Raw genomic sequence first — 16,744 nt, 5'->3', positions numbered from 1 at the left:
TTTAATTCAAAATGACTAGACCACACGTGAATGAGACATTCTTAATTTTTATAATCTGTCATCTTGACAAGAGTTATACTTAGTTAATGTAGTCAATAATAATAATCATATAATTTTTATAATAAAAATTATTCAGAAATAACAGTTTCCCTGTCATTAACTATATAATTTTTTGAGTTTCAAATTGTTTATGAAGAACTAAAGACATGTTAAAAAAAACTTCATAATAAATCATGAAAACTAGGTCAACCCTCTAAAATTTTTAAGAGGTCTTTATATTATATTTAACTTTACAATATTTAAATATTTTAAGAAACTTGCTCTTATTTTATTGCAATTCAGAAAACAATAGCCAAAATAAATGTAAAAAAAAATATAAATAATAGTTTTTAAATGCTCGCTTGCAATGTGTTAAATTTACTCATACACATGAATTAAATAATAGTCTTAAGTGTTTTTAAAACAACATTTTTATGACTTTATTTCAACTAGGTAATTATTTATAAAAACTCTATTATTGAAAACCTTCTAAAAATTTGATTTTTTTCTCTTTTAATAAAAACGGATCAAAGTGGATGAATCAAAATGGACTTAATAAAACAATATAATAATTGATAATAAAACATATTTTGAGTTTTCAAAAATTACTGCGTTAAAATATATAGTAATAGAGTAATGTGTTTATATTTCAGTCTATATTATTTACTCCATAAAACATATTTGAAATTGTTTATGAAAAGTCGGAATGACTCTATTAAGCCAATATGTACTTGAACAAAATTAATATTAATACTAAAATATACTAAATATTTAAAATTTTAATAAACAACTGTTGTTTAAAACAAGAATAATAAATAAAAACATTTTTCCAAAAATAAAAATCGTGTGCTTATTTATATTTTTCAAAAAAAAAATAGTTTAACACTAAATCTTACTGAGCATTGCCAATTATACATATTTTACTACAATGGTTTATTATTTAAAATGCATTGCTTTGAATTATAGCAACTATTACTTTATCAATATTCTTTTTCTATTTTTATAATATAAGGTATTGTATAAATTATGAATTGAAAATTAAATTAAGTTTACTATTTTCTCTTATAAATTCTATCTTAACCTTTTATATCCTATTAATAGCCTTATATTCTTATTCAGTCTTATTTTAAATGTCGAAAAAGAAATATTATATATAATCAATAATTTACTGCATAGTGCATACCTATACATCAAGGACCAAGGATATACCTATTTGACTATATATGGTACATAGTGATGTAAACTATTTTCATGATGCTAATTATTTGAAATTTCAAAAATAAAATAATTTTTGATAGAAATAGTTTAAATAAGCAAATTATTGATAATAGCTTAAATGATAATATTAATAATATTCAATATAGTAACTATTATAAGCATGTGATTGATTCTTTTCGGTAATTAAAGGCCAATACAATTTTAACTATTCCTTTCAAGGACACAAAACGCCGACCTCAAATGTTCAAGTTCGTTACTCTCCAGCCCTCGAAGTAAACAACGATTATGTGGAGGGAGTAGCTTGTGAGTGGGCGTCAAAACGGGGGCTAGTACTAGTCAGACGCTCAGCCTTCAGTTAAGTACGACAGCTCAGCTCGGTCCGTCCTCAGCGCTTGGGTAGTCTAAAAATAGTCACATTTTTTTAGTTTCTACCTTAAGTGCGATTTCAAAGTTCTAGTGATACTGAAAAAAATAAGAAGTTCGTTTTAATTAGTGCAGACATGTCTTCATCCAAGACAACCAAGACATACAGTTACCGCTCTGTAGGAGGCGGAAATGCTGACATAAATATCGACTATTCCCATGACCTCAGCGCTTTATCTCGGCTTGAAGTAAGTAAATTTTGAATAAATTGTATACTAAAAACTATTATAGAGTTATGAAATATCCAATTATAATTTTCCAAAATCAAAACTCACAATGTTTAGGTACCATAAAAATAGAATACATCACATTTTCCAGGTATATATTAATCGTCTTCAGCTGCTAGAAGAAGAACGAATGTTGTACATAATAGCCAAATGAGGCTATTAAATGTTTTATTCACAGATTTGAGAAACACGGAATAGAGATTAATAGCTTTTTAGAGGTAGGTGAAGAGAGGTTTCTTCTTCTTGACAGTCTGAAGGAAGCACGGTGTGACGCCGCCCACCCTCCTTAGCCCTTACAATATAATAAACAATTAAATAAACTGAATGTTTTGATTTGATTAACCAAATCCTGCGTTTGTTTTTCCCTTTAGGATAAGATCAGACTTCTGCAAGAAGACTTAGAATCGGAACGCGAACTCCGACAACGTGTAAGTACATAATGTGGCATTGACAGAACTGAGTGTCATAAACTAATTAACCATTAAAAATATTTAGTTTTAATGATAATTATTTATTGTGTATTTATGTTAAATTACATTTTGTAATGCTTAAATTGAAAATAATATTTTTATTTTTTTGTGTAAAAGATAAATAATAACTAGCAGAAAACAATTTTACTAAAAATGTATGATAATGTCAGTTCTAAAATATTAAATCAAGCTTATAAACGAACATATGTTAAAAATATTTAGAGATCTACTACTTGTGAATTGTGTTAAATTATAAAAAATATTTTATATATATAAAAAAATTTCAAAAAAGAACTGATTAATAAAATTTTGACTAATTAATCAAAGCTCACATTTTCTGTAATCTTTAGTTTTTCAGATTTCATTATTTTTGTTATTATTTTAAATTATTGAGGGACACAGTTTCGATTTTGCTATAGTTACCAATCGTAATTGGATCCAAAAATATGTGTAATCCCTAAGAGTAAAATACATGCATTCCTTTAAATAAGTCAACACTATGTTATAAATAACAGCAGGACAGCTTAATTACCATAGTCAACGGCGGCAGGGTGAAGAAGTACTTTTCTTTATAGTTGCCAGAATTATGAGACAGTTCAAATCTATTTTCCCACCGTTCGCCATGGCAAATGACCAAGTATAAAAATGCTGAGAAATATTAACAGATCTTCGAATTCTGGCAACAGTAATTATATAATATAAGCTCAAGCCACCGTGAAATGCCTAAATATTACTTTACACGCTATTCTAAAAAAAAAAAAAACAATCTAATTATAAATCTAATTAATGTTTTTAAGCATAGTAATTTCAATAATATTATTATTGAAATCGATATTCAATACACCTAACATAAACCGTAGCCATATGTGCTTTATTAAAAGAATATTTGCAATGTTAACCAACAATTAGTTGGCAAATATTAATCGTAAATAAAGTCCAAAAATCTATACCCTCGACAAAATTTGTAGGACTAAATTAAACATACTAATCAATAAATCTGCCACTTGATTTTGCTTGATTTCGCTTGATCCGTACTTTTTATAATATTATATATATATATATACATTTATAATATATAATATATATATGCATATCAATAAATTATATATCTCTATCCTATTTATCCGAAATAAGCAGCGACTTCTATTTACTGAGTATGATATATTATTTAACATATCAAATACTTAAACATTTTAAAAATTGTTAAAAAAATAAAATTATTATAGAAATAATGCCAAAATTAAATACATCATATGCTCGTAAAAATCCAAATCGGTTATCATCAAAACTTAAATTAGTTATTAAATATTTTTACTACAATAATAATATTACTAGAAAGAGCAAAGTTATCATAATAGTTAGATTTAAAGAATACTTGTTTAAATCCCATCAATATACTTACAAATTATAGTAATTATAAAATAAAACTTTATATAGTAATGTACACTCTACTTTAAAAAACAATAATTAATAAATAACGAAAATCGAATTTTTTCGGTATTAACTATAATCATTATTTAAATAGGTATAATTTTGGCCATTGGGTATATGTATAAAATATTATTGAATACTAATTGTATAATATTATATATTTATTGCCATTGTTTATGATTCTGAGTCAATAATCATTTATATTTTATAAAATACTAAAATAAGTTTAAGATAGTATTAAAATATTAAAAATAATAAATTTAATTTTAATAATATTCTTAAAAAATAATAATGATAAAAATATAGTTGTAAATAAGGTAACAAAATAAAGTTTAAAAATATATTTACTCAAATCTTCTTAATAAAATTCAATGATTTTGATTATTAAAATACAGTGAATTTATGTTTTACTTAATTTTTAACTTAAATATATATTCTTTGATAATTTTCTATGAAATGTCATTATTTCGACAAGAAGAACTCATCTATACTTAGTTTAAACGTTCAGATTGAATACGAATCTTATTTACCTTTACTGCGCGAATACTATAATTTCTATAATTATTTATACATTTTTAACCTACCTAAGTACCTAACTGCAATCCATTATTATTATTAATAATAATCATAATAGTAAGCGGTAGAAATGTTTTGCTTGAATCATAAAAATATATTTTTTACTCTGTGTTTGGCGTACTTACAACTCCTAAAAAATACATACCTATATTAAGTTGGTAATTTATTTCACACTTTGAGCATATTATAAAATGACTAATCGTTATAATAGATATGTCCTCTATATCCTAAATAATATAGATAGGTGATGATGATGAATAATGGTATAAAATTGACTAAAATAATAATAATTACAATACATAAGTTTATAAGTATTATTAAAAGTATTATTGTAAACATTCTTTTAGATACGTGTAGTAAACATATTGATAGCTTATCAATGGAATTCATTCGAAATTATTGATTTACAAAAAAAAAATTGTATTATTTGAAACCTTTAGTTTAAATAAGAGACTAAACCAGTCCCTGTTAATAAAATGTTTATCACTATATTAATGTTTTTATAATTTGTACTGTACTTTAGCTTTTAGATTATTATGTAAATATATATTGTATACGTCCCTTTTCAAAATAATAACATATAAATAGTGATAAATGTGTATAGGTACTATTTTATGTTAAAAAATATTTTAACGACAACGCGCCAAATTAAAAAAGTAAAAATAAATTAACGTTTCACTTTTTTTTGTAGGAACTTAAATTAATCTTTTAGATACGGCGGTAATGCAAAAGATTGTATGATTTGTTGAATAAATATTATTTTAAACAGAAAATGTTACGCATGCATAAAAGTTGTAGAACATAGAACTATTTGTAAAATTCCTCATGATATTTTCAATAATAATATATAATAAACATTTTTTATTTTCATAAAAATATGCATTATATTTAATTTTTTATACACAATGACATTTTTAAATGTTAATAATTTAAAATTTAACTGCATGACACCATACACTTTACAGTAAAAATAATAACTCATAAATATTATATAATATTATTATAATGTTTAAACAATTTCCAAAATCACTATTGCTTTTTTTTTTTTATTCGTAGCAAGTTAAATTTCTTTGGCACAGAGCTTTGGAAAGGTACTCTAAAAATAAGTATAAAGAAAGTGATGCTATGCCGAACGGGACGAATGAAGTGTGAACGACCACTAAGCTGACCATCTAGTTATATTTTTATAAACGGAATTTAGCCTGGTTTCATTGACATGTGTCAATCGACACGTTTGATTCACCTAACCTAACTTAAATGTTTATTTTTGAATTTTGGCGAGTACCTACCTGAAATATATTATAAATGAAAACCAAGTATCCTAACTAAATAAATCATTGCTGATAACAACCTAATACAAAACTAACCATATTATAGATTCTTTTTATTATAATAATATATAATATAATTATTACATCGTTTGTTAATATTAATAAATTGTAAATTGTTATTATTCAGATTGAAAGAGAAAAAGCTGATGTGAGTGTGCAATTAATATCTCTCACTGAACGTTTGGAAGAAGCTGAAGGCGGAGCCGAAAGTCAAGTAATTTATAATATTTTATGAGAATAAAATACCTATAAATTTTTAACAATCATTATTTTTGTATGGTTATGTATAAACAGTTTGAAATCAATAAGAAACGTGACACAGAACTCACTAAGCTCCGTAAACTATTGGAAGATGTCCACATTGAATCTGAAGAAACAGCTCATCTTTTGCGTAAAAAGCATCAAGAAGTCGTCGCTGACTTCCAAGAACAATTGGATCAACTTGCCAAAGCAAAAGCTAGGTAAATAAAACCTAAATATGCCAAATATATTAATATATTTATTACATTTTTCACATTTATTATATTTGTGTATTACATAAATATTTTTCATTTCCAGGACCGAAAAAGAAAAGGCTAAATTCCAACAAGAAGTTTACGAACTATTGGCACAAATTGAAAGTGCTAACAAAGATAAAGTAATAATCCAAAATTAAAATTAAAACAAATCAATCATATATTTTATTGTTTAATATTATTTCAGTATACATCGATCAAAACAATTGAAAAATTAGAGATCACTATTCATGAACTTAACATCCGTATTGAAGAAATTACAAGATCTGTTACAGAAATCACTTCGATTAAGACCCGTTTGTCAATGGTTAGAACAAATCATCAATTATAATTTTTTTGCGAAACTAAAATACTATTATGATTTTAGGAAAATATTGAATTAGTTAAAGAAGTTCAAGATTTAAAAGTATCAATTGAGAACAGCTCATATCTTAAGTCTCAAATTGCTGGACAATTAGAAGACGCTCGCAGGAGATTAGAAGAAGACGAAAGAGTATGGGCACACTTTTAATATTTAAATAATATTTTAATAAATTTACTCATTATAATACTATTACAGAGACGCTCACTTTTAGAATCCAACTTACATTCAGTAGAAGTTGAATTGGAATCGGTAAGAGTTCAACTGGAAGAAGAATCTGAGGCTCGTTTGGACCTCGAGAGACAATTAATCAAGGCTAATGGTGAATCTCAAGCATGGAAATCAAAATACGATTCTGAAGCAAGCGCTAGGGCCGAGGAAGTTGAAGAGCTACGGTAATTAAAATTTAAAACAATTATTATAAATAATCATAAATAAGGTTTTTGGTTAATTTTTTTCTAGTCGTAAATACTCTGCACGTATCCAAGAACAAGAGGAACACATCGAAACCCTTTTGGTTAAAGTCAACAACTTGGAGAAACAGAAATCTAGGCTCCAGAGTGAAGTTGAAGTTCTCATTATTGATTTGGAAAAGGTTTTTTTATTTTTTTTATTATAAATTTAAACAGTTTATTCGAATAAAATAATAACTGTATATTGTGTATTTGTATACTTAGGCTAACAACACTGCAAGAGATTTACAAAAACGTGTTGAGCATTTGGAAAGAGTTAACATTGACTTGAAGACTCGTCTTGACGAAACCACTGCATTGTTCGAACAAGGACAACGGGACTTGAGAAACAAACAAAATGAAATTCAAAGATTAACCCACGAATTGGACAAAACTAGAGAACAAAAAGATCAACTTACTCGTGAAAATAAGAAATTGGCTGGTATAGTTATATTATTTTTAAACAAAATATTAAAATAATAATATAATTAATTTTACAACTAAAAATTTAATTCAGATGATTTGCACGACGCCAAGAACACTATTTCTGAATACAACAGAAGATTACACGAGTTAGAATTAGAACTCAGGCGGTTGGAGAATGAACGCGATGAACTTAGCGCTGCTTATAAAGAAGCTGAAGCTGTATGTATTTAATTTGAATATTAAATAGTGTTTTTTATAAAAAAGTATTCAATATTTGGATTTTAGGGAAGAAAAGCTGAGGAAGGTAGATCTTTCCGATTGTCTGCTGAACTTACTCAATTCAGACATGAAGCTGAAAAACGTTTAGCTGAAAAAGATGAAGAAATTGAGTCTATTCGGTAAGATTTTTGAACTTATATATTACCAATTAAATGGCTAGTGAGTTTATGAAAATAACCAAAACAATAACAATAATTTTTAAATTATAAAATATTTAAAGTTCGGACAAATAATAGCTTTATAATGCATAAAATAATAAGATACATATATAATATATATCGTATAAATATATAATAATATGTAACATAACTGTTATGTAGGTATATATAAACTATCAATTAATTTTCAAGTATAAATATCGTAAAATCAAAGAATGAATCATAAAATAAGTGTGTAGATCATTTCAACATTAATTTTTTTGATAATTATCTACCTAACAAAAATTAATATTATTAAAATGAATTTACTAATATAAGTATTTAATAAAATAAATCTAAATAAGTATTTACCTAGTTTCTTATATTTAATTTCTTATTGAGTTGATAAAATGTTTGAATCCATAATCCATTATATTATCTAAAAACTATACTTATCTGCAACTGCAAAAGGTTTTGACGCAAATTGAACTTTAAATCAAACTAGTCATTGTTATACATTTTAAATTTTTTATATTGGAACTGGTAAATAATATTTACATAATAACATTTCTTTGTTAAAAAAGAATTTTATCATACCTAATATGTATAGGACATAGGTATTTAAAAACAGTAATAAATAAATGTCCAATACTTATTATTAAACAAAACTATATTTAACTATATTTTTATTACAAAACCATAAAAGATGGAATGTTTGTCAAAAATATTCAATTATTTACATTTACCTAAAAATTTTTTTTTTATTATTATTCCGAAGCAAAAAATTATTTAGAAATAGGTAGAAATTTTAATTTTCAATCATGAATGTTAAGGCTCATTTTTGAACAAATAATTTATCTTAACTTTAATAAAAACAAAAAATAATAGAAGAAAGTTGGGATAAAAAAAATATTTAAACATTGAATTAGACTAACAATTAAATAAATATTTAATGAACTATAAATTCATACAGTTACAGATAAGTTTAATGACTGTTCTAATGAAAAAAAAAATGTTGAATTAAATAAACAATTAAAATGATGAAGATGTCAAAATAAAACAAATTACTGATGTAATTAATTAATTAATATTATAATCATAAGACATTGCACAATACTATAATAGATAATAATCTATTATTATTAAATTATCTTTGTGATTTTTATGACAGTTTTTATATTGGTGTGTTCAACATTTTGACAGATACCTACTACCAAAATAGTAGATTTAGAAATATATTTAATAATATAATACCACGACACTTTATCATGAATTGAACAATAATAACAATTTAATTTATTTTACTTCGGTATAAAAACAATTTAAAGAGAATTTTAATTTTATAGTAATCTGCACTGTAAACAGTCTAAGCATATATACTTTTGTTATTATTTTTATTATATCTGATTGTACTACATTAACGCATTATATATTCTGAAATATACTTAATAACAATTAAAAAATCATAAGTATATCGATTGACGATTATGTATAGATATGTGACAGCCCTTCAGTTTCATAATAATATGATAATATGATGTTAAATGTTTGTATAACATGTACATTGACACTTTTAAATTCCTCTTCGTATAACTAAACATTTTAAGTATAGCTCATAATCACATTAGTAAATACAAAATAACATATGAAGCATATTCTCCATACGAATTGAGGCCGTGTTTTAATTATTATTAACTAAATTCCGTCAAACTTAAAAAAAAAACATTAAATATTTTATTATATAATTATGTAACTATAACATAATATAAATAATTTAAAGTTACTTGTGTATAATTAACATGTATAAACATTTTTAACCGTTTTTTCCAAATTTCGATCGCAATAGACGAATAAAGAATTACGATCGTAATAAAATTGAAGGTACGATTACCGTCCGAATAGCGGTTCATATTTAGCGACTATTTGGTCATTAATTATATTGACAATGATTCCATTTTTCCAACCACCTTTGGGACACTTTCAGCTTTAGACATTAATCTTTGAATAACGAATAATGGAAGTGAAGCTTTTAATTCTAAATTCAAAACTTAAAACCTATCGCCAAATCCCAATATATTTGAAAATTTAAAGTGTTTCAATACCCCCTGGTATAGGCTAAAGCACTGCCACTAGATACATGGTACCTAACCTATTTTCTTTTTTTTTTATTTAGTTTAAATGTTTATTGATAATTTCTTATGCTCTTTTATCAATCAAATAAATTATGTATCACGTTTAGCCAAAATAGTAATTTACTTAATACTTTATAACGCAATAATCTAATTATAAAATTACCACCACACACAATAATTCTTTTTTTTTTAATGTATAATACCAAGTTTTCATTAATATAAATTTATAATTATTTAATTTAATATTAAGTGACTATACCTATCTGGTCATTATTATATATGTATTTATACCTATTTATAAAGTATTGACCTACTTTTCGCCCAACAAAAACACATTTTGGCATTAATTCAAATAATTGAATAACTTCCAAAATTATAATATGAGTCATAAATTTGTTTAATTTTTTATACATTTTTTAATATGTATCAAAAGCTTGAAAAATAAAAAAAAATTTTTAATGTCATTAGATATCTAGTAATTTACCGCTTTAAATTTTTTAATTGAGAATATAAAATACATTAAAAAGGAATAAAACACAATTTTCAATAGTACCTATGCTTTGGAAATATAATAATATAGATACCTATGTTTTGTAATACTAAGATCTTGTACTAGTATTTAAGTACGCGTCATAATCGAATTACAAATATATTCTGATATTATGAAATTACCGTTGTAGAGAATTTTAAAATCTAATTTCATAAACTAGGTACACTTAATCACTATAGTGTTATACTGAATATAGAAAAATGATTCTATAAAAAATCTCATACAATATTAATTCATTATTAAAGATTAGGTATATATTATTATTCAAGTTAATTTCCTATCCATATAATATCTTTATATCTCTAATAATAATATTGATTACAAAAAACAGAATGATAAATTACATCAATACATGTTTAGGAGAAAATATAACATATTTTTTTGTAAAGTGCTTTTAAAACTTGGTGATTTATTAGTTCAAAAATAATTAACAATGATCTTTCATAATATGGGCGTTTACCTATCTTAATTGATAAGACAATTTTGCTGTTTTTCTCATATTAAATAAAAGCATATGAATTACAATTTTGATAGTATGTTGTAACACGCCAAATTTATTATTCTCTTCTTAAATAACAAATTATCTACAAACATCAAAAAAAAAATTGTTTTCTAATTTGATTTATTTATATTTCTTATTTTACCAACATCGTAATATTTGGCTCAAAAGTAATTAATTGCCTTTAAGTGACATTGACCTATTTCCTAATTGTGAAATATTTAATTAAACCATCATAATCATATTTATTAAATTTTTCCATAAATTTCTAGTATAAATCGTATATTATTGTTATAATAAATCTATTTAAAAAAAGAAATATATTAATTAAACTACTGTATATTAATTAAAGTTATTGGTATAAAATTGATTAAATACTATATTTTTATTAATTTAATAAATTAAATTAAAACAAATTTTAGTTCTATGTAACCAACATTTAGATAACTAAAAATATCGTGTATACTCTATAAGTAATCACTCAATGTAGACAGCATTAAAATAGGAAGAATGTACAAAAAAAGATCTTTAAGTGTTTTTATTGGAATTTTATTGTGAAAGAATGCTCAATATGCCAATGACGTCTGTATGGGAAAAAATAAAGCTAAATAGAAGCTTTCATGTAAATCGACATTGACTGAGACTGAAGACCTTCGATCTGTTTTATAAATATACTTACTCGATCGACATCGCCCAGTATTCATAAAAATAAATCAGTTATTATTGACGATCAGTAGTGAACGTAACCCATCCCTAGATTAACGTTGTATTCGTGTTCAATCTTCATAAAAAAATGTCCAAGAACTTCCGGGGTAGATCTGCTAAAAGCATCGAAACTACATTGCTGAGAAATGCACATAAGAATATTGCTGAAGATTTAATATTATCAAAGGTATCGACAAGAGAAAACTACAGAGGTGAAATGAAAATTAAGAAAAAAACCATTTTTGATTTAACCCATACATATAACTCTTTGGACGAGACCAAAATGCTACAACCCCTAACCGAAATCTCAAATGAACTCCGGAAGTTCGAGGCTAAAAGTTCTAATTATTTTGAAGACGGAAGGTATTAATACAAAAAACGGAAATTCGATTTAATTTTACTATTGTATAATTTTTTTAATTTTAATTGTATTAATGATGTATTCGAATATTTATTTTCAGCAAGCAAACAAGCATCGAAATTGAACAATTGAATGCTCGCGTGGTTGAAGCAGAGACAAAATTGAAGACCGAAGTAACAAGAATTAAGAAGAAGATGCATATTCAGATAACTGAATTGGAAATGTCATTAGATGTTGCCAACAAAAACAACATCGAGCTACAAAAAACCATCAAAAAGCAATCTCTCCACTTAACGGTAAAATTTATTTTTAAATAAAATATAAAAACTATAAAAATCGTCACTACTATTGTCACTGTTAATTTAAAGTAATAATTACATATAGTGATTGCAAGAAGAAGCACTAGAACCAAGTTTTATAATTCGATATTTTATATAAAAATACATTGATTCGAGCGCAATATTTATACCAATCCAGAGCCGTATTTGGGGAGTGGCTCGAGTGGGTAATTGCCCGGTACACTACTTTTTAGGGATGCCAACAAAATAGTAAAAAAAATAAGATAATAATTAAATAATGCATAGTAATTATTTTTTTTATTTGAATTATAAACCGTGTTTGGTAATTTCAAAATTATTTTTCATACGCACTAAATATTAAATATTTTATATTTTTATATTTATTTAAATATTTTACTAAATGCTATTTTATCACAGTATTATATTAGTCAGAAATGAATAGAAAATAAGTATATTTTTAGTTCTAGTAGTGAGCAATTTTTTTTATGACAAGTCAATGTGGAAATAAAGCTTAAGAGGAAGCGGTGCTTAAATAGTTGTAGCTTTAGATTACCAGGTACATTACTAAATATGGCCCTGTAGTAATCAAAATAGTTATACCGATTTCATAGTACAATGCTAGTGTTACACAAGTTTTTTTTAATTTTACTATTTAATACTTAGCTAATTTCAATATTATACTTCTTTAAATATTGTAATAATTTTATTTTTAATTGAGATTTTTATATTAATTATTATTTACATTATTGAATAGGAATTGCAAGCTCACTACGACGAAGGTCAACGCCAGTTGGCTGTTACATTGGATCAATTGGCCATTGCTCAGCGCAAGATCCAATCTCTTACTGGAGAAATGGAAGAGCTCCGTGGAAACTACGATGCTGTAAGTGTAAACAAATTATACAGCATACAATTTTTAACGTAATTTGTACAATCAAAGTTCAAAACTTTAATTTATATTTATTTTAGACGTTGCGCAACAAACGAGCCATCGAAATTATGTACGAAGAATCGCAGAGTCGTGTAAATGAATTGACCACTATCAACGTTAACTTGTCGTCATCAAGAGCGAAGATTGAACAAGAATTACACCAATTGGTATCAGACTACGAAGAAGTATCTAAGGAGTTAAGAGTGAGTTTTCTCTAAGTAAAATCCGAATTTTATTGTAATTTTTTACATACTTATATTTATTATCATTAATGTAAAGGTATCAGATGAACGTTACCAACGGGTACAAATTGAATTGAAACACACAGTAGAAGTATTGCACGAAGAACAAGAAAGAGTGATTAAGATCGAAGCTATTAAGAAGTCATTGGAAATCGAAGTCAAGAACATTTCTGTTCGTCTTGAAGAAGTCGAAGCCAACGCTATTGTGGGTGGCAAACGCATTATTGGCAAACTAGAAGCCAGAGTGAGTAATATTATGATAGTTTAGTTAATAATTAGTACCAATTAGGTACCAATTTCACTTATGTACGGACAATGACATATTCTTTTCAAACAGATCCGTGACTTGGAATTAGAAATCGACGAAGAAAAACGTCGTCACGCCGAGAGTGTTAAGATTCTGCGCAAGAAGGAACGTTCTCTCAAGGAACTGGTCATCCAAAGCGAAGAAGATCACAAGAACGTGCAGCTTTTACAAGAAGCTCTAGACAAAGTCAACCAGAAGGTCAACATTTACAAGAGGCAATTACAAGAACAGGTTTGAAATTGTTAAATACATACGTGCCGTGTAGTAAATATTGCCATTGGCTTGTTATATTGTTTCATCGTTTCTAAAATATTGTTCGGTTAACCGTCTGCAGGAAGGTATGAGTACCCAGAGCATTACTCGAGTAAGGCGATTCCAGCGGGAATTGGAAGCTGCCGAAGACAGGGCCGACTCTGCTGAAAGCAATTTATCTTTGATCCGCGCCAAGCACAGGAGCTTCGTGACAACATCACACCCAGGCTCACAAGTGTATGTTGTGCAAGAATCAAGGGCTACAACTACGTCTTCAGAACAATATTAATTCATTTAATAACAATTATTTTCTGTTTTTATTAATGTAACATTTATTTTTTTTTTTAATAATCGACCGAAATAGGCTACACATATTCCACGTGACGCAAATCGTTTTAGCTTTTACCACTTTTCGAAAAACACTTTATCAACAGTTCGGTGTTTAGTATATTCTCAAAATTACCTACTCTAACTAAACACGATAAATTTATTAAAAAATTAAAAATTAAATAAATGTAATACAGAGAAATGAATGCTTTTAAGACATATTTATAACAATCTTCAAGTTGGACAAGCTGGAAAATATCATTACGATCGGTAGACCTATTTTTGGTTATTTATGAATTTCATTCAATATAATATGTATTTCATATGTCTACATCAATAAAATAAATTAATAAATAATTTAAAACAAGTTAATTTATTTTTATTTTAATGTAGGTAACTCCTCTAGTCCTATATACGGCTCTACCCATACTATATACTCGTATATAGTTTGATAGGTTATAAGTTATAATAAGTGTTATAACCAATCTTGATAAGTATTCGAATACTTATATTTGAATATGATTGATATCTCAAGTACCCATTTTTAAAATATATTTGACAGATGTATTTTAATTACTTTTTCTTTGTATTCTTATTCTAGAATACTAAATAGATAGGTACCTTTTGTTTTAGTTTTTTCGTTTTACCGTTGTATTCTACCATTTCTACTCCAATATGACTAATATTTTCTTATTTAAATATTTTAAATTATGTTTTTAGAAAAAAAAATGTTATAATGGTTCGAAGAATATGTATTAAGATATCGTCAAATAATATATCAGTAAAGCAAACCATGGTGGGCCCATTTGAAATTGTTGAATTTATTAAATCATTTATATAGGTTTTATTATATATTAACTATTTAATTTTCTAAATAAGGTTAAATATCGTGATTATTCCGAATTAACGTAGAAATATTTTAATATCAAATTTATTGACCTAAAAAAAGTATTTATTTATTTTATTTTCAAAAATTGTTTAAAGAAAATATTTGAATACAAATGACACCAGGTACCATTCAAATGTATGTTCTCAGTAGGTACATTTCTAAAGTATTTATACAAAGCTATGTAACACTATTAACTTATAAGATTTAAGAAGATATGATTTATTACATAGGAGTCATAGAACAATATTTAAGTCACAATATACGACAAGTCGATAACACTTACAAATTATTGAATCGTTTGGTCTATATTGTTTTAGGTATGTTCAAAATTGTATTTTTGAACTCATTACCTGGTTTGTCTCTGTATATGATTTGTCTTTCGCCTTTCATATTATTTATTCTTAAGCATCATTGACCATCGATACACCGCCAGTATCGCCATTTACAATATCTAAGTATTGTTGTGGAACTCAAATTTATCAGAGGTTTCTGTTAACAAATTAGATCTAGCTGTTATTTGGGTGGTGGTGAATTCAATTTACTAGACTACTAGAGGATAAAAAAAAAAGTTAAAAATGCAAATTTAAAACAATTTTTCATTAAACAGTTTTAGTTTTCTTATTGTAATCTAAAAAGGTCGTAGATTAACTAACCTACTCATATTATCATTTTCTTCACTCAATAATTTTTTCAAAAATATTTGAATTTTAAGTTATTTATAGATATTTGAAACTATAAAAATTATTTTCACAAGTATCAAATGATTAAATTCTGAAATTTGTCAAAATCACAAACATCTTAAAATTAATTTGTAGTTAAAATTTTATAAAATATTCAATTTTTATAAAATTAATTATAAAGCTTGAAAATTTTGTAGTTTCTCATAAATGGTTTTTACTGGGAAATAGAAATCTACAAAAATGTATAAGCACAATTTATTTTAGACATCTGAACTTTAAATTTGGATTTTGGACAAAATAAGATACATATTGATATAACAATTAACAATTTTAGTTATTTTGTTGTAATTCAATATTATTTGCGAGGACTTGATACTTGTACGTGTTAATGTATATTATTATATTTTATATGCACAATGATATTTTCAAATATTTAAATTAATTTTAAGGTATTATCCATTTATTACACATACCTTATCACAACAATCTATGGTAAGTCAGTATTTACTCAAAAATTAATGAAAATAATGAATAATATAAATATAAACTATGTGCTATAATAAATATTAATATAATAGTGATTAGTGAAAATATTTTAACAAAAATAATTCTACATACGGTATTACTAATTTAAAAATAAATTTATTTGATAGCATTATAAACTTATTAAAAAATAAAAATATAT

General features: G+C 25.4%; 1 protein-coding gene across 2 annotated transcripts; it reads left to right on the top strand.

The window, feature by feature from the left end:
• The first annotated feature begins 1,599 nt into the window (after window positions 1-1,599).
• LOC132931677 (paramyosin, long form) lies at window positions 1,600-14,857 on the top strand. 2 transcript variants are annotated; one of them, XM_060997598.1, is made up of 18 exons: window positions 1,600-1,868; window positions 2,279-2,335; window positions 5,843-5,929; window positions 6,010-6,176; window positions 6,274-6,352; window positions 6,418-6,537; window positions 6,598-6,723; window positions 6,790-6,986; window positions 7,054-7,186; window positions 7,269-7,485; window positions 7,561-7,688; window positions 7,755-7,867; window positions 12,233-12,428; window positions 13,186-13,314; window positions 13,401-13,565; window positions 13,642-13,848; window positions 13,942-14,142; window positions 14,246-14,857. In XM_060997598.1, exons 1-18 carry the CDS (start codon window positions 1,758-1,760, stop codon window positions 14,450-14,452), a joined length of 2,640 nt encoding a protein of 879 aa, XP_060853581.1. In that variant the 5' UTR covers window positions 1,600-1,757; the 3' UTR covers window positions 14,453-14,857. The 2 variants fall into 2 exon arrangements, with proteins under 2 accessions (XP_060853581.1, XP_060853591.1); XM_060997608.1 differs by lacking the exon at window positions 2,279-2,335.
• Window positions 14,858-16,744: the final 1,887 nt, after the last annotated feature.

The sequence above is a fragment of the Rhopalosiphum padi genome, chromosome 1 (genome assembly GCF_020882245.1).
Source record: "Rhopalosiphum padi isolate XX-2018 chromosome 1, ASM2088224v1, whole genome shotgun sequence".
NCBI lineage: Eukaryota > Metazoa > Arthropoda > Insecta > Hemiptera > Aphididae > Rhopalosiphum > Rhopalosiphum padi.
Note: the sequence above shows the minus strand (reverse complement) of the source record. Positions and strands in the feature narration are given on the sequence as shown.